Genomic DNA, 19,974 nt, shown 5'->3' with positions numbered 1-19,974 from the left:
CAGCATTCTTAGCTATTGGCCTTTTCGTGCTTGTTACCTAGTGTTTGCAAGATGATTGCTACAGCTCCAGGTATCATGTCTGCCTTCCAGTCAGTGAGAACAGGGAATAATAGCACAGGTCAACCCTCCTCTTAAGTCTGTATTCCTTTAAATCAGAAGTAAAAATTTCATTCAAATACCTCCCAGTGGAGTTTGGCCCAGATCTGAAATGACAACATCTAGGGACTTAGTGAAGGAGGAAGAGGTGCTGTTAAAATGAAAGGAGTAGAGCAGCCATTGAAATAAAAGGATGATTAGTAGAGTGTGATGTCTTAGAAGTCAAAAGAGAGTCACAGTCTAACGCTGCACATTAGTTCTTTCTCTTTTCCTCTGCCCAAAAAAGGAAAGTAAATCAAGGAGAAGAGAGGCCTTTATTGATGGGAGACAGGGAAGTGACCTTGGATTTATCTACATCAAGCTTATTGGTAATCTTGAAAAGAATGCTTCAGTAGAAAGGGGATCACAAAAACCATTTCACAGTGGGTCAAAGAGTGAATGTGCATAAATATTATTTTTTCTTTCAACATTTGTTTAAATTTACTGCACATACCAGCCTCTATATAGCTGGCAATAGAATACATGCATTTTTTTAACATATCAAAATATCAGGGCACCTGGGTGGCTCAGTCAGTTAAGCATCCAACTTTGGCTCAGGCCATGATCTCACGGTTCATAGGTTCGAGCCCTGCATCAGGCTCTCTGCTGTCAGCACAGAATCTGCTTCAGATCTGTCCCCTCTCTCTCTCCCCCTCCCTACTGGTTCTCTCTCTCAAGATAAATAAATAAACTAAAAAGAACAGATATCCAAATATCAGCCATATGATTTTGTTACCTTATTATCATATTTGTTATATTGCACAAGTATCTGGTGAACTATGACCTATTGGAAGATTAGTTGAGGCAGCCTTTGGGCTCATTTCTTTCCCCACATTTCTATAAAAATAAGCTAATTAAAACAGTCTTATAAATATCAGCTAGCTAAGAAGTTCCATTATTTCAATTGGCTCTTTCTATTTCCATCTGTATTTAATAGCAGGAAATTCAGAATTTTGCCTGCAAATGTGAAGGAGATGAAATCTTCCATTCTGTAGTTATGGCACACTACATATTAAGGGAGAGTTCTTACCTTGGTACACTTAAAATACTGGTAATTATTGTTTAATCATTTAAAATTTTTTGCATTTAGTTTTGTTTTCTATTTGTTTTAGATAAGTGATTTATCTAAAGAGTTCAACACTCAAAAGAGGAAGAAATTGACAATATTGTACCTTCTCTGTCCCCTGGACCTCACTTCCCCCTGACCCCGGGATCATTGCTTGTGTTAGTTTCTTGTTTACCTGTCTAGCATTTACATATGCAGATACAAGCACACACTTATTTGTATGTTTTAATGTATATAGAGAGAATTTATATATTATTCTATCCTTACTCAAAAGGTAGGATTATGAATATTCAACACCTTGCTTATTTCACTCCCAGATATGTGCTAGAGATCTTTCCATGGGGCTTCATTCTCTTATGCAATAGCATATCATCATGTTAAGTGGAGTGCACCGTAGTTTATTTAAATGTTCTTCCACAGATGGACACTTAGCTTGTTTCCATTATCTTGCTGTTATAAATGATGCTGCAGTGACTATATTGTACATACCTCATCTTATGTGTATAAGTATTAACCAAAGGACAAAAGCCCAGAAGTGGGATGTCTGGGTCACAGGATAAATGCAATGTAATTTTGACAAATTACTTGGGGTTTTGTCATTCTGTACTTTTAGCAGCAAGTGGATGAGCAAGCCTGTTTACCAACAAACTTGGTAACCAGGTGGGTTGCCAACTTTTGCATTCACTACTTAGGTATGTGTAAAATGATTCCTCAGTATATTTGTAATTTGCATTTCTTTTGTGAGTGAAATTTGTCATCTTTTCATCTATTTCAGAGTTGTTTATTTTTCCATGAACTCTTTGTTCACGTCCTTTGTTTCTATCTTTGGGTTGTTATTCTGTTCTCCCCCTTATTGGTTTCTGGGCAAAACACAAACGTGTGTGCTCAGGAGAAAATAGAGGGTGTAGCATTTGCTCTTGTGCTCAGATCCCTTCATCCAGGGACCCAGGGACTCCTGCCAGAGTGGGAAGCAGGGAGCCAGGCTGCTGATGGCTCACAGCTGAGTCCCTCTTCAGTGGTCCCCCAGTGGAAGGAAGTCACTTTTTGACCAAGTCCCCTACTGGGGGCAATGCCCATCCAGTGCCTTCTTTATGTCTGTGCCCCTTACCACAATGCGAATTCCTCTGAAAGGCAATGCCAGTCAGTTCAGGGAAGGCTCTGTTTCACCTTCAGGGTGGGTCTTCTGCTGCTTCCCCCCAGACCCCTTGCCTCATTCCCACCAGCCCTCCTGCCAGCATGCTCCTGCCTTGGTTTTCTTAGCATCTGACCTGCATCAGAGACGACTCCTGTGTGTGGTATGAAGTGCAAATATTTCCCCAGATCAATACCATCTTTTGACATTTTGTATGAATTTAAGTCTCTCTGGGACTTTCCCTTATGTTCCATTGCTTTATCAGATGGCTCATGTAGTATTATCAAGACAGTAGAGCAGGTTTATGTCTGTGAGTGCCCCTGTCTCCTCATTGTTCCTTTGTTTCAGAGAGTCCCTGGTTATTCTTGCTTAGTTTTCCAGATGAAGGTTAAAATGAGCCTGTCTGATTCCAAGCCCTGCTTATGTTTTTTTTTTTTTTAATTGGGATCGTGTTAAATTTATAAATTAGCTTAGGAAGAAATGATGATATTGAGTCTTCCAAACTAAGAACATGGATCTCTTACATATCTCTTTTAAACTTATTTCTCAGTATTTTGTCTTTTAGTTGCAATTATGAAATTGCATAATGGAATACTTCCTTCCATTATGTCATCTAACTTGTTTTTGTTTATGTATGAAGGCTATTTTCTTTTACTGTATGTTAATGTTACATCTGGTGTTCAGACTATGTCCAGCACTCTGCCTCCCCCTTGTGGGTGTGTGGGAGAATTGCCCTTCCTGGCCCCTGTGGTTGGATGGGAGGGAGGGACCCTGTGCCTAGTTTCAGCCTTGGGTTGGGAACAGAAGTGAGAAGTCACTACTGGGCCAAGGTATTTGATTGTTAATGAGAGATACCCTAGAGATTTTTGTCCCTCTGCCATACTGATAGGCAGTTTTTAAGACCAGCTGCTCTGTCCACCTGAATCTTGAAGTGAGAAGGCGTGACAGAGCTTCTCCAACCCACAGCAGACTTATGGTATGAGTAAAATATAAGATTCTGTTGTTGGGGCCTCAGGAGTTTGGAGGCTGTTTATTCCCACATTACAATGCAATCTGCTATTTATGGCATTCTCTTGTTAATAGGAAAGGTCAGTGTGTTTATTTTAGTCTTTCATGGCAATTTCTGTTTTGTACAGTTTCTACTTTTTTATTTAGTATGCATATATTCATGCTTCTTATGTCTTCTGTTTTAATATGTACCTAATATTTGTTCTAACTGGGTATGGTAAGGCACACAGGCATGGAAATCACTCTCATGAAGGAAAGAGTTCTTTAGGAACAGGAGCCATGCCATGCAGGGCCACACAGGAGTGTCAGGGTCAGTCAGGAGGCACAGAGAAGGGGCGAAATATGATGAGAGCCTTATTGTGATTTCTGCAGGAAGGAACAGGTAAGGCTGGATAGGCAGGATAATAAGTTTTAGGGTTAGCTGGTTTGAATTTTAGCAGGCTCCAGGGTGGAGAAGCCACCCCAAATTGTCTGGTACCTGGCCCTGAGTGATTAGCAAAGGGGAGCATTTGCCCTGAGTGTGAGTCAGGGTTTGGATTGGTTGGTTTGCACATGAAAGGCACATTTCCAGGGAGGTAGTTTGCTATTATGAGGAATCAGATAGGCCTGAGAAGGGCAGTCAGTCCCTCATGGCTCAGCAAGACTTCAAAACTACAGAAAAGAAAGCATAATTAATATACATCTCCATTGTGAATTGTTGGGCACCCAGGTGCTAAGTGTGTTAAGCGACCAACTTTGGCTCAGGTCATGATCTCATAATTCGTCAGCTCGAGCCCTGCATGGGGCTCTATGCTGATAGCTCAGAGTCTGGAGCCTGCATCAAATTCTGTGTCTCTCTCTGCCCATCCCCCACTCTCTCTCTTTCCCTCTCTCTCTCTCTCTCAAAAATGAAATAAAATAAACACTTATATATGTATATATATATATACATATATATAATATATATATGTATATAGATAGATAGATATAAGATCATGTCCCCTATGTTGGTTTTTGTTTGTTTGTTTGTTTTATTTTTCTAATATATATATATATATATATATAATTTATTGTCAAGTTAGATAACATACAGTGTATACAGTGTGATCTTGGGCTTTTTATTTTTGTTTTATCTTTGCCTGATAACCCTGATAAACCACAGCCCTTCCCTGTTAGCTGCAACCTTTCTGAATCACTTTGCTCTAGATAGATCTCTTATATACAGCAAATACCTAGACTTTGCTTTGTGAGATAACATGCAAATCCTCTTCTTTAAATAGTTGCATTAAGCCTATTTAAATATATCGCGATGACAGATATGGTGGTTCTTAGTTCTGTTGTATCATATTTTCTATGTTTGTATATAAATATTTCAAATGTCTTTCAGTATATTTTATTAGCTTTTTACTTAAAAAATATTTTTCTGGGGGCGCCTGTGTGGCTCAGTCGGTTGAGCGTCTGACTTTGGCTCAGTTCATGATTTCACGGTTCCTGGGTTCGAGCCCTGCGTCCGGCTCTGTGCTGACAGCTCAGAGCCTGGAGCCTGCTTCAGATTCTGTGTCGTCCTCTCTCTCTCTGCCCCTCCCCTGTTCATACTCTGTCAATCCCTCTCTCAAAAAATAAACAAACATTAAAAAAATATTTTTCTGGTAATTAGATAAGTTGCAGGGTTTTTTAATGTTTATTTTTGAGATGAGAGACAGAGACTGTGAGTGGGGGAGAGGCAGAAACAGAGGGAGACAGAATCCGAAGCGCAGAGCCAGATGCGGCTTGAATCCATGAGTCCTGAGATCATGACCTGAGCTGAAACCAAGAGTTGGACGCTTAACCAACTGAGCCACCCAGGTGTCAGGTGCCCTGATAAGTTGCATTTTTTATCTATGGTTTACTTTTTTAAATTATACCTTTATATAATATTCTGTTTCCTTTTTACTTTAGACAGTGTTAGTTCTTACAATCTGCTTCAATAAAATTAGCTTGTATCTTCCTCTTCCCTTCTCTCTTTTTCTGTCTCCTCCCATCCAATTTAATTAGTAGCATATCTTTTATCTGGTTTTTGGCATTCACCTCTGTATTGCTAAATATGTTTACGTATTTGTATTTGATCTTTTAACTCCCCTGTATCATAACTGAGGCAACTGTATGTTATTTCTACTTTCTGCCTTCTACCATTGTATTGATTGTATCATTTTTGCTTTGGCAGAATATTGACTTTCTCCTCTTGCACTTGTATCTGTACCTTTGTTTTTTCTTAGATGTACAGTTAAATAAATTTACTGCTGCCTAATGTCCTTTGCCAAACCTCCATTCATCTCTTGATTGGCTGGAGCCCATCCTCTAATAGTTTTTTCAAGAAAGATCCATTTGAGCAGTATTTCCTGGATGCATTCTTGTTTAAAATGGTTTGTCTGTAGCCTTTATACATGAAGGGATAGCCTCGATGAATATAAAAGTTTCTTAGCTCACACTCCTTTCTTTAAGTATTTTGTAGATGTGACTCCATTGACTTCAGGCATTGAATGTGGCTGCCAAGAAGTATGTTACAATCCTGATTTTCTTTATTTTTTGTTTAAATATTCAAAGAATTCTCTTTATCTTTAAAACACAATTTTATAAGGTTATGTCTTGGTATTTTACTAGGACAACTTCCTTTTATGCAGTGTGCCCTTTCAATATGTAGAATCAAATCTTTGTATGAGAAGTTTGCTTTTTTTTATTTACTTTTTAAATTATTTTTTTCTTTTCCATTATTTTAGATTTCTTATTTTAAGCTACAATTATTTGTATGTTTTATGTCTTTCACCTACATTCTATATCTGCCATTTCTCTGTTAGCTTTTGTTTCTTTACTTTTTCCACTTATTTTCCATTTTTATGGTCCTTACTATGCTATCTGTGGTCTGTTTTTTCTTTGCGCCCTTAAATTTAACTTCATTTTGGAAATGACTTTGCCTCTTTTTTGCTTTTTCCCCTGAGTTTAGTCATTTCCTGTTTCATATATTCCTATAAGCCCATGCATCTCTGACTTGTAGTTTCCCTTTATTAATGTGATACTTTCATGCTAAATTAAAGCAGCACACTCTGAGAGCCAAAATGCATATGTTAAGTTTAACTTGAGATCTGGCCTCATTTGATGTTACTCTTAAGAATGCAGCAAATGAGTTAGAAGTTTAAATCACAAACATTTCATCAGTAAACTGTACTAGAGATTTTGGTACTTACCACAAAACCTGTGCTTATTATTAATCCAGTAACCTAATGTATTGTGATATGCACAAAGTAAGGCATAGCCTAAAGGAAAAAATTTAACAGGCAACTTCCTTATTCCCTGTAGTCTTTGGATTGAGGTCTTCTTTCATACAGTTATACTATTCTGCTGCTTGGAGGAAATATTTCTGGAAAAAGGAACAGAGTAAGCAAATAGAGATATGACAACAAGAACATACTTTGAAGATCTCATGTTGGCTACAGGAGAACCATGAGTATTTCTAGCTGTGTGGATTGCAATCTGAAAGCAGCATTCTGTGCATCAAGATTTAGAGGAGAATAGAAATTGGATAGTCACCTAGCTTCTGTCATACTTAGACATTTGGCCTTGAAGCTTAGGATAGAAATTACAACTAGATTTAAGATTTTTCACATAGGGATGGTCTTGACCTTCAAAAGAGGATATAAATTAAGAGAAGAAAAGAGGGGCACCTGGTGGTTCAGTCAGTTGGGCGTCTGACTTCAGCTCAGGTGATGATCTCACAGTTCGTGATTTTGAGCCCCACTTCAGGCTCTGTGATGATATCTTGGAGCCTGGAGCCTGCTTCAGATTCTGTGTCTCCTTCAGATTCTGTGTCTCCTTCTCCCTCTGCCTCTCCCCTACTCATGCTCTGTCTCTGTCTCAAAAATAAATAAACATTAAAAAAAAATTTTTAAAGAGAAGAAAAGAAAGAAAAAATAGGGGAACCTATGTGTTTTAAGGGCAAAAAAGGGCAAAGCAGCAAGAAAAGGGTACATGAAGTATTCAGAGGCATAGGATAAAAGGGACTGTTAAATGTCCCTGTTCTAGTGAGGCTTTCTTCTGTTCCCCCATGGGCCTGATAGCCTGCTGTGTTTAGATGGACCTAGTGACACCTGAATGAGAATTTCACATGGTGCAGGTAAGTGCATGGGGGTAAGGACCCAGCAGCTGAAAACATTGGCAAATTGGAGACAGAGAGTGAGGGATGCAGAAGAAGAGGACAAGTCCTTTTCCAGAGGGTCATGATGAATGGGCAAGGTAGGGTGGAGGTGTGAAAGTTAGTCCATAACCAGGAGCTGTGATGCCCTAAACAAGACCAGCTTCAAGGAAACTATAGCCCCAAAAGTGTGGGTTTTAATCAAGACAGGCCTGTATCTCCTCCTTCACCTCCTCTCTCCTTGACCTTCTTCCTCCACACAGGCTTGATCCTCCCTTGGGCATGTGGCCCCCTCAGCCGTGCCTTAGAGCAGAGTGCCCACTCAGGTCATCACCCCCACTTAGGCATGATTTCCCTAAGGGCAAGAGTCTTATCTTTGCTTTCTTGGAACATTAATGCCCATTGGATCATCACTAACACTTATGCTTGAAAATGCCAGGTTTAGATCATGTGGGTTATATTTGTACACTGTGATGTTTAGTCCTATGTGAGTGTGAAAGTGTGTTATGACATTTATGCTTCAATTTAGTTTCCCAAAACCAGCCCTGTCATGGCCACCACCCCAGCCCCACAGCCACGACCACCACCCTCCACTTCTATTACTAATGATAACCAGGCTGCATTACACCAATGCCCCAGCTATTTATTATCACTTACAAAACCACCCACTCCCGCTGTTTTTTCTGTTGGGTGACCCAGATAATTTAGTTTGCTTTTCTTATCCACTAAGATAGTACAAAGATACAACTATTGTGTCTCTGTTAGCTAACTATGGAGGAAAAAAATGTGATTACATTACAAGTGGCCATATAACTTACATATGATGATTGATGGTATCAAGACTACTTCTAGTCTTCACTAGAAGAGGTAAAAAAGATGTCCTGATATTATTTTGTATATTTAAAGCCTCATTATATTGTATATACAACATAATTTAGCATGTAATTGGGTCAATATGGCTTATACCTGCAATTTGAAGTTATCCAGAAGGGGATAAGATTTTATTTTCTCTTTAACATGAAAGCTAGGCTTTTAGTTCTTTGTCTTTAAAAAGCTCATGATGCCAGAAGACTCCATGCCTCCATTAGAAGTCCATTGCCTCAGACTCAGGAATTAGAGACCCACAGGGTTCCAGCTCCCAGAACAGCTCCCCCTAGCGTTGCGGAAAGTCCCCTTCAACACCACACCCATCTCTGTGCCCAGGAGCCCTGCTTACAACTCTCCCAGGCCAGCACCCCAGTCGGGACTAGCATCTCACCCAGTTCAGGTTCAGAGCTCGGACGTCTGCCTGCTGCTAAGGCATTTACACAGAGAATTCCTCCAAAGCTTCTCCTTTACCCGTATTAAGCTTAAAAAGAAAAGTAAAACTCTAAGCAAAAGCCCAAAGAAAATTTGGGAATTCTTTTTATTGATTTTTTTGTTTGTTTGTTTTGCTTCTCTCAGAGAGTAAGCTCTACAACTTGATTTTCAAAGGGGTGGAGGGGGGCATGATAATTAGGAATGTAATGTTCTGAAGTGGGTGTGTGTGTGTGTGTGTGTGTGTGTGGGTGTGTGTGAATCTAAAGGCTGAGAGTAGATACAGTCACATATTGCATATGGACATCAGCCGCAGGTGCGAAATTCTGCTTTTAGAGATTATGCATCAAGCCATTTTACCCTTTTGAGAAACAAGAACGCTGGTGGAAAGTTCATTAGTCAAAGTGATAATTAAAAATACTTCTCATGGGGCATCTGAGTGGTTCAGTCGGTTAAGTGTCCGACTTTAGCTCAGGTCATGATCTCACGGTTTGTGAGTTCAAGCCCTGCTTCAGGCTCTGTGCTGACAGCTCTGAGCCTGCAGCCACTTTGGATTCTGTATCTCCTTCTCTCTGCCCCCTGCCCCTTGTACTCTGTCTCTCTCTGTCTCTCAAAAATAAAGAACTGTAAAAAAAAAAAGTTTTGTTAAAGAATGCCTCTCGTACAGTTTTTTTCTACGGTGAGATCCTTCATATTGTAATTTCTTGTCATTTCTTGTCCACAGGCAAAAACTGGGACCTGACAGCCGCTCTGAGTGACTATGAGCAGCTCCGACAGGTGCACACAGCCAACCTGCCACATGTGTTCAACGAGGGCAGGTGTCCCAAGCAGCCAGAGCGAGAGCCACCGCAGCCCGGGCACAAGGTGGAACGGCCCTGCCTTCAGAGGCAGGACGACATCGCCCAAGGTACCTGGCAAGGAACTGAGCTCAGAAACAGCTTCTCCAGGGTTCCATGGCTTGCAGGGGGTAGTGGGGGGGTGGCAGTCAAAGAATAGCAAGGTCATCACCTCTCAGCTGCAGGCAAATCGGGCTCTTGGTTCATCAAGCTGAAATGTGCGTTGCTGCTTCCGGTTCCTGACTTCTCCCTCTGCCTCAGAAAAGCAGGAGAGGCAGTCCAGTCCCCTAGGAGCCCATGTGATTGAGGGCCAGCATTCCTCCTGGAACCTGAGTCTCTCCAAGCCAAGCACCTCTAGTCCCTTCAGTTATTCCCTAAGTAGCATAGCCTGCAGATCTGTTCATCATCAGTGTTCAGTGTCCCAAGGGCTCCCTTTTCTGTGTCGTTTTTCTTTTTTTATGTATTTTTTAAAGTTTATTTATTATTTATTTTGAGAAAGAGAGAACACGTACACACACACACACACACACACACACACACACACATGCGCGCGCATGGGGGAGGGGCAGAGAGAGAGAATCCCAAGCAGGCTCCATGCTGTCAGTGCAGAGCCCGACTCAGGGATCAAACTCACAAACTGTGAAATTATGACCTGAGCCAAAATCAGACACTTAACCAACTGAACCACCCAAGGCGCCCCTTTCTGTTCTTTTTCTTAAGAATCAGGTGTGTTTACTGTAATGGAAGAAACAGTGGAAAGATATAAAGAAAACTTCAGAGTTTTGTTCTCCACCCATCTCAAATCTCACTGACATAATAACCAATGATGGCATCCTGGTCTGTCCTTTTGCTACACTCATTCAGAATGCATCAGAGTCGAATGCACATAATGCTTCTCAAATCACTTGTTTCACTGAACAATCATGAGTATAGTCTCAATATATTGTTCTGTACAGTCATTTCTAAACCACTCCTGTATTAATGGTTATCCTGGTTTTTCTTGGGTGTTTTGTTTCCAATACTCCTAGCAATGCTAAAACAAACAACTTTATGCCCATGATCTTACATACTAGTGCTTTTATTTCTATGGGTCAGCATTCCCAAAGTGGATTTGCTGTGCCAACACCATGTGCAAAACTAGGTGTCTCCCTTCACTCTTGGCAGTCCTGGATGTTTTTGTGATGGTTTTACATTGCTTTTCTACTGTGAAGGGTAAAAAACAGGTGTCTCCTGTTTTAACTTTCATCTTGTCATTTGTTTGTTAGCCAGTTGGATTTTCCCTTCTGCAACATCCCTGTTCACATACTTTGCCCATTTTTCTATTTGTTTTCAGTTTTCTTATCAATTTGTAACATTCTTTGTGATGAAGACGATAAACATATATTTTTATATACGTGTATGTCTTTCCCAGTGAATCATTTACTTTATGATTTTGTTTACAGAGTATTCTGCCAACAAAATGTTTGTATTACTATGCATTCATGGCTGATAGGTGTCCTCTCTTGCTGTAGAAGATCTACTGGAATACAAAGTTCCTATATTTGTTTGAAAAATTTGTTGTTAGGGGGAGCCTGGATGACTCAGTGGGTTAAACATCTGACTTTGGCCCAGGTCATGATCTCACAGTTGGTGAGTTTGAGCCCCACTTCAGATGAACTAGAGCCCCACTTGGGGTGAGCCCCGCTTCTCTCTCTCTCTCCCTCTCCTTCTCTCTCTCTCTCTCTCTCTCTCTCACTCTCATGGGATTCTCCCCACACTTGTGCCCTCACTCACTTGTGCCCTTTCTCTCTCTAATAAAAATAAATAAATAAATAAATAAATAAATAAATAAATAAATAAATAAATAAAATTTTGTTCTTAGGTCTTTTGATTGATTTGAATTTTTTGTAAGTAGTAAGGAAGAATCTAGTCTTGCTTTCTTCTGGATCAAGATTGACTTACCCTGCCACATTTATTGAATAAAGCATCCTTTTTCCACTGAACTAAAATGCCAACTTTGCCATATATTAAATTCCCAAATAAACTTGGATGTGTTTCTGGACTGTGTCTGTCAGTTCGTGTGGTCACTCATCCTGTTACCTTGACTCTGGTAGTTTTATATAGTATAACTTCTGTTAAGGCAACTTTTTTACTGCTATTCTTTTCCAAAACTTTTCACTATTTTTGGATATTTATTCTGCCATATAAACCTTAAACTTAGAATTCTGGTTGGATTGGGTTGAATTTTTATTTTAAGAATAATTGGCATATTGTAATATCATTTTCCCGTCCAAGAACATTCAATATGCCTCCCCATTTAGTTAGATTCTAAGATTTTAGGCACAGAGAAAAGCAACTTATTTTTACATATTTATGTTTTATGCAGTAATTTACATAAATTCTCTTATTAAAACTAATCATTTTTTCTAAGACAATATCTTGAGGTTTCTAAATATATATATGATCATAATATCTGAAATAATTAAAATTCTTAACATTCATATGAAATGTAATTACATTAAATGAATTTCATTTCTTATCCTATTGCATTAGCTCAGCCCTCCCAAACTGTTGTGAATGAATGTTGTCTTTGTTTCTGTTAGCCCAGCCTTATTATTCAAGCTACACTGGAACCCATATCTTGGATTATTCTTTTATGCTTACTCTGTTGTCTGGAAAAGCCAGAATTGAGTTAGAAATGTTAATGCACATTATCCGTTTTTTTCTCTTAGTTTCATTCTTTCCACTGTATTTTGAGGCCATCTTGTTAGATGTATATGCACTCGTAATTGTTAGGGCATCTTGTTCCAGTGTTCTTTTGTTACCGACATATAAAGTGTCTCTCTGCGCCCTAGAATGTTTTTTATCTTTATATCTGTTTTACTTGATATGAAATCTCTATCTTGCCTTTCTGTTGGCTCAGATTTGCCTGGAATATAATTTTGTCTGCTGTTATTTTGAATCATTCCTTATCATTTTATATTACATGTGATTCTTATAAATAATTTGTCATCAGATATTATTTTATTATCTGATCCATGAGTCTCTGTCATTTGAACAGTGAATTTAATCCATTTACTTTATTGTAATTATTATCATGCATGTAGTTCTTTATGTTGTATGTGTTATTTGCCAGGCTTTTTTGGTGTGTTTTTCTCCTTTTCTATATCCTTTGGCTAATTAAATTTTTTTACTGATTTGAAAGTTATACTTTCTACCTCTACTTAGGTAATAGTTACCCCTAACCTATGCAAACCTATTTTTATGTTTTCTTTCTATCATTTTAAAAAATGTATTAACAACTAAATATTAACCTGAAGAAAACAGGGTACATACCTTAGTATGAGTGTGTTTTGTCTTCTCCCTTCCTACCTCCACTTGTCCTCAATCACATTTAGGTTCATTTTGTTATCTACTTAGACAACCATTAACTTTATTTATTCAAATTTATCTTTTGCAGGAAGAGTACTTTCTCAAAGACTACTTTCATAAAGAGTTTTTACGTAATTAGTCCTTAAGCATTGGGTTCCTAAAGGTGTTTACATGATATTCTTAAATTTTTGTTTAGTGGAACAAGAATTCTAGATCCAAATTATGTTCCTTGAGTGCTTTAAAACCATCCCTCCATTGTTTTCTTAAATCGCATTTTCACCTTTTCTAAGAGATTTCCTTGACCCAGTCTTCCAACTTCCTAATTCATTCTTTATTTGAATCCATTCTGCTAATCAGCATTCACACTTTTCATTCCAAATTAGCCCTTTGCCATTATTATTTTGCATCCTAATATTCTGTTTATCTCTTTGAACACATTTACTAGGCTTAGTTTAAAATCTTGCCCTCCAGTCTATTTACTTTGCTTCATCTGGCACAGGTACGTTGTAGACTTTCCGTAACACTCCTCAGGTGTGTCCTGAATTTTCCATGTGACTGCAGAGCACCTGTGGTTATCAGCCATTTCTGCTCATACTGTATATCAGGGAAAGGGACAAAGACATGGGCTCTGGCTTGTGTTCCTCTGGATGAGAGTGTGGGGGAAATGCACTTAAGTTGGAGATCTTTGAATGCTTTAATAGGGGCTGAAAATGTTCCCTGCTTGCTCCCTTCTCTTCAGTTAGCTCCACTCCATAGGGAACCTCCAGCACCTCTGTTCTAGCAATTGCTCATTTCCAGAAGCTGCAACCATGTGTTGTAACCATCAAGCTCACAGCATGTGTTGGAGAGGGGAGGGAAGGCTTAGGGCCTGGCCAGCCCACCTGTTATTGTTATTGGTGCCTCACCCCCAGCTGTGGCTCAGCACTGCCCTGATGTTCCTCCAGCTGCCATTGGCCAACAATGTTGCTTGCCCACCCGGTGGAGGAGGTGATGGTATGAGCAGTAACCTGCCCAGGACTGTGCCAGGGTGAGGAAAGGCATGGCCAGAATCCTGCCCCCCACCTGGAGCCTCTATCCATGATCCCTAGCCCACTCCCCTCTTCTGCTCCTGTAGATCTCCAAGGCAAGTTAGGAAAGGACACCAAGGCTCTGTCACTTCTTGTCTATCTGGTTATATTGTTGTTAAGTTCTCCTCCATTGCTGCCATTAGGTGTGACTCTGGAGAGACTACCACTTCTAATCATTCCCTGTAATTTTCCCCCTCAGGGCCTTCCATGACTGTTCTTTCAGCACCGCACAGTTGAGGCTGCAGGGCTCTCTCACACAGTGACAATCCAGACAGATGACAACATGGCTATTCCTACTCTTTTTGACTGGCAGCAAACCAACCATTCCATTATTTTATCCTCCCACTGAGGGGGCTAGAAGGACTCTCCTCTCTGCTTCCAGAGAGCTTGGTGGATTCAGAGCCTAATACATACCTGATACCTGCTGCTATGTAATTTTTATCACATATTACTTAAGGAATTAAAAAACATGTTTGTCATATAATTCTATGGAGTTTTGTGAACAATCCTATCTACTTTTTAAAAATTAGAGGGCGCCTGGGTGGCTCAATCAGTTAGGCGTCTGACTTTGGCTCAGGTCATGATCTTGTGGTCTGTGAGCTCAAGTCCCACATTGGGCTCTGTGCTGACGGCTCAGAGCCTGGAGCCTGCTTCAGGTTCTCTGTCTCCCTCTTTCTCTGACCTTTCTCCGCTTGAATTCTGTCTCTCTCAAAAAAAAAGAAAAACTAAGCATTAAAAAATTTTTAATAAAAATTAAAAATTATAGTTTCTGAATTAGATATATGTATCCTTTAATTGAGTTCTTGAAATCATAGTGCACTAACATGGAAAATGAATATCTCCATGTTATAAATTAGGGGTTGGCAAACAATGGCCCATGAGCCAACTCTGGCTACTATTTTTCAAATAAGTTTTTGTTGGAACATCCTCATGTCCATTCATTTATGCATTGGCTATGGCTGCTTTAGTGCTAGAGAGTTCAGTTGTGACCAAGACTGCATGACTTATGGAGCACCTGGGTGGCTCAGTCAGTTGAGTATATGATCAGCTCAGGTCATGATCTCATGGTTTGTGATTTCAAGCCCCACATCAGGCTCACTGGAGTCAGACTGTCAATGTGGAACGAGCTTCGGATCTTCTGTCCCCCTCTCTCTGCCCGTCCCCCACTTGTGCTCTCCCCAAAATAAATACTAAAAAAAGACTGCATGACTTATAAAACCTAAAGTACTTACATCTGTCCCTTTCATAAAAGGTTTGTGCACCTGTTTTAAAAATACCTAGGATTTGTTTTAACCAGATATGATAAGATATGCAAACATAGAAAAGAATTTCAGGAGGGAAATGTTTATACTCACAGTTCCCTAAAAGCAGGAAGCATGGCACACCATGGCCACATGAGGAAGCACCAAGTTTGGTCGGGAAGCAGAGGAGACAAAGAGAAAAAACATGGGCATGAGCCTTTACTGTGATTTCCTTGGAAAAGGCAAGGCAAGGTAAACAGACACAGGATTGGCAAGATTGAATAATTTCAGCAGGCTCTCTGGGGTTTTGAAGCTATCCCTGATTGTCTTGTACCTTGCCCTGGGATGCAGAGGAATAGTGCTTGCTGGAGTGGAAGAACCAGATAGAAGACGTGGTTCAGAGTATGGCCTCTGGATTGGTCAGTTTTCTAGGAAAGGCATGCTCCTTCCCTCTGAGTTACTTGCTCTCAGAATTGGCTAGTCCTGGTAGGGAAAGCCTCTCCCTGGTCAGGGATGCCCACATTCCAGAGCATCAGGAATACAGAAAATAAGGAAATGTAGTTAAAACACCCACCCCAGGGGCGCCTGGGTGGCGCAGTCGGTTAAGCGTCCGACTTCAGCCAGGTCACGATCTCTCCGTCCGTGAGTTTGAGCCCCGCGTCGGGCTCTGGGCTGATGGCTCAGAGCCTAGAGCCTGTTTCCGATTCTGTGTCTCCCTCTCTCTCTGCCCCTCGCCCGTTCATGCTCTGTCTCTCTCTGTCCCAAAAATAAATAAACGTTGAAAAAAAAATTAAAAAAAAATAAAATAAAACACCCACCCTGGCCTAAATCACAGTTGTCTTTGTCAATAGTTGTAAAATTCTGTGCATTCTCTATGATTTTTTAATCTCTATATTTCTCTGGGGCATAACTTTGAACATGGTAATTCCTGTGACACAATTCATTTATACCCCCCTAAAAGAAAGATCACTGAGTTCATGTTTAAAGAATCAATGTGTATGTGCATGTGTATGTTTGTGTGTGATTATGTGCATTCATGGAGATGGTGATGGGGAAATGTTAGAATTAGGAGCATATTTCTCATTATATGAGCTTTAACATAATTTAATTTTAGTTCAAAAAGGATTTTTCTTTTTTTTAATTTTTTAATGTTTATTTTTGAGAGAGTGGGGGGGAGGGACAGAAAGAGAGGGAGACATCGAATCCAAAGCAGGCTCCAGGCTCTGAACTGCCAGCACAGAGCCCAACGCGGGGCTCAAACCCACAAGCCATAAGATCATGACCTGAGCCGAAGTCAGATGCCTAACCAAGTGAGCCAACCAGGCACACACCCCTTTGGGGGCTTTTCTTTCAGACCTTTTCTTTCAGGCTTTTTCTTTCAGACTCCAAATATTGATTTATTTTTTTAAATTTTGTTTAATGTTTATTTCTGAGACAGAGAGAGACAGAGCATGAATGAGGGAGGGGCAGAGAGATAGGGAGACACAGAATCTGAAGCAGGCTCCAGGCTCTGAGCTGTCAGCACAGAGCCCAACACAGGGCTCGAACTCACAGACCGTGAGATCATGACCTGAGCCAAAGTAGGTTGCTCAACCAACTGAGCCACCCCAAGACTCCAAATATTTAATATTTGGAACTGCTAAATAGCATCATACTATACTATAAATTGCAATGTTTCTCAGATCCTAATAGCATGTCATTAACTAGCAAATAGGTACTGAGTGATAAACCATGAAGGAGTATGGATAACCCTGCCCGGCAGATTCCTACTGTTGAGAGCAGCATTGTGAGTCTGCCCAGTGGACCGTGAGGTCATGTAGCACCTCAGGTATTAAAGAACAACTGATTTCCATCTCCATCAGATCCTAGTAGATGGGGCAGTTCCTTCTTTCCCAGATAAGACATGGTAGATTGTAGCAAGAGACAAGACATCAGCCTGGCTTGCAAGACCTGGAAACATGGCAGAAAGATTTGGAGTCTACTCTGTTCTTGCTCTTCAGAATGTGGGCAGTGCAGGAAGCACTGGGGCCATCCCCCATGGTAGATAAGCCAGGCCCTATGTGCTCCATTTCTCTTCTTTCCCATGGCTGCTGTGGTTTAACTTCTCTTTGCCTTTCCTCAAAATAACTAGTCATCATGGTCTCAGAATCTAATTGAAGGTGTATCAAAATTACCCATTTTAAAATACTCTGTGGGACTCGCTATGCATTTTAATGCACAGATACTTGAGGCTTCTGAGAATTGACTTTAAATTTAAAACCAACCTACCCCAGGGTCAAAAGGCTCTTGTTTTCGGTTTGCTGTAGCAAAATTACTTTAATGACATTTCTGTCCACTGCTCTTGCCCATGGGAAAGTAAGAAGCTCCCATTCGGGACGAAGGCACAGGTGTGGGTTTTCTGTGAGCACAGGCAGGAAGAGACATGCTTCAGAGCAACATCAGCATGAGCGCAGAGCCTGATCAGTGAGCAGGCTAATCTGAAATGAAGTGGGAGTCCTCATGACCTGAGTGGATATACTTTATGAATTTGCCACAGGGTTTAGACAATACTCATCCAAACAGCAGTTTGAATTTTGTTTTCCTGAGATGATTGAAAGAGGATTTCTGTCTTGCTAAAATAACTCTGTTATTACAGATATTGATTGTAAACAAGAAAACTTCTCCCTAACACCCTGTATTTAAGAATCCTTGTAGCATGGTAAATGTTAGTCATTAAGGACAGGGCTTAAAAAAACAAGGATGGGGGGAGCCTGGGTGGCTCAGCCGGTTAAGCATCTGGCTCTTGATTTCAGCTCAGGTCATGATCTCATGGTCATGAGATCAAACCCTGTGTCAGGCTCAGTGCTGAGCATGGAGCCTGCTTGAAATTCTCTTTCTCCCTCTCTCTCTTTCTCTGTCCCTCCCCACATGTTCTCGATCTCTTTCTCTGTAAAAACAAATAAATAAACATTAAAAAACAACAACAAGAGGGGCATCTGGGTGGCTCAGTCAGGTGAGGGTCCGACTTCAGCTCAGGTTATGATCTAATGGCTCATGAGTTCAAGCCCCATGTCAGGCTCTGTGCTGACAGCTCAGAGCCTGGAGCCTGCTTCAAATTCTGTGTCTCCCTCTCTCTCTCCACCTCCCCCCACTCATGCTCTATCTCTCTCTCTCTCTCTCTCTCTCAAAAATAAACATTAAAACATTTTAATTAAAAAAAAGCAAGAGTAAAGGAAAACAAAGACATCCACTTTTTTGCTGTGGCATTGAGATCACATGATTAACTTCTTAACAGAGTAACATCATGTCCATCAGAGGAATTCTACACGGTGCTTTTCACCCTTTTGTTGGAAAGCCCAGGCAGAATAAGACTAAAGTAGCCCAGTACTTTTTGAGTGCTGTGATGAAGAAAAACCAGACAGAAGAGAAGTAGATGTGATGGCTTCATATCTGTATGTGGAGCATTGTCATGCGAGATGCATTTATCAGAGTAACTTTAGTAAAGTAACCTCTCTTACCATCCAAGCCGTGGTGGGGAAAGCCTGAACCAATTGCTTCTTGCTTGAAGTATGTAAATGGATGAAACAAAGAGCAGTCTGGCTCATGTCCCTCAGAGCTAGCAGGGGACAGCTCTGCTGACTGGAGTTAGATGTAACTTAAGACCCAAAAAGAAGCCTGGTGATCTTTAATGATGCTGATGCATACTTGTGTGGTAGACTCCCAGCTTGCCTCTTTCTGAATGGTCTTATGACTCAGAGTGAGTAAGTGCCATATGCCAGGTGGTGGTAATGTTAGCCCCAGCAGCAGGGAGGCCTGCGGGAAAAGAGTGACAGGTGTGTGGGTTGAATGTGTGTGTGAGCGCCTGTGTGTGTGTGTGTGTGTGTGTGTGTGTGTGTAAGTGTGTGAGAAGATTTGTGCATGCACGTGCGTGGACACGCATGCTCACTGAGCCACACAGCCACCCCACTCATTTCCTGTGGTTGTCTTTCCCACCCCCCCTGCAGAAAAGCGACTTTCTCGGGGAATTTCCCACGCCAGCTCGGCTATCGTCTCCCTGGCCAGGTCCCACGTGGCCAGTGAGTGCAACAATGAGCAGTTCCCCCTGGAGATGCCCATCTACACATTCCAGTTGCCGGATCTGAGTGTGTACAGTGAAGACTTCAGGAGTTTCATCGAACGGGACTTGATCGAGCAGGCGACCATGGTGGCTTTGGAGCAGGCAGGTGAGCTGCTGGCCCCAGCAGGCCCGTGTTCCTTGGGCTCGGGGAGCAAGAGAGGCTGGCCTAACTTAGATCAGTGAGGAAGGGACGCGTGTTGTCTGAGTCCGGTGTTTCCAACTCAGACTCTGGAAGCTTGCAGCAAACCCCCTGCTCTGCAGATAAGGTCTGTTCCAACCCAGCCCTGACTGGCAGGGGCCATTGGCTATTTGGTGCTGAGATCCCATGAATTTTCCCTTTGTTCCCAGATCCAACCTGTCTAGGCCAGGCCCCTCTAAAGACACTCTCTGTGGCTTTGCCTGACTTTTCTCCTTTTTCCATACAACCCTCCTGTGGGTGTTGAACTTAAGGTAAGAAAGGCCATGGACTTTGGGGAAAATAGGAGACCCTGTCACTTCCTATGTACATGAGCAAGTTATGTAACCTCCCTGAGCCTCAGTTTTCCTGTCTGCAAAGACGAGAAGACAGGTAGCCGCCTGGTGGAGTTAAGTATTAAATGGCA

At 41.1% G+C, this 19,974-nt stretch overlaps 1 protein-coding gene across 1 annotated transcript in view; it reads left to right on the top strand.

Moving 5' to 3' along the window:
* Positions 1-19,974, top strand: part of OTUD7A (OTU deubiquitinase 7A) — a 386,234-nt gene that overhangs the window by 283,837 nt on the left and 82,423 nt on the right. The window contains exons 5-6 of the mRNA XM_040493910.1: positions 9,506-9,688; positions 19,260-19,478. Coding sequence (XP_040349844.1) covers positions 9,506-9,688; positions 19,260-19,478 — 402 coding nt within the window. The remainder of the gene's footprint in view (positions 1-9,505; positions 9,689-19,259; positions 19,479-19,974) is intronic.

This window comes from Herpailurus yagouaroundi, unplaced genomic scaffold, assembly GCF_014898765.1.
Source record: "Herpailurus yagouaroundi ecotype Mexico unplaced genomic scaffold, PumYag 185, whole genome shotgun sequence".
Classification (NCBI taxonomy): domain Eukaryota; kingdom Metazoa; phylum Chordata; class Mammalia; order Carnivora; family Felidae; genus Herpailurus; species Herpailurus yagouaroundi.
Note: the sequence above shows the minus strand (reverse complement) of the source record. Positions and strands in the feature narration are given on the sequence as shown.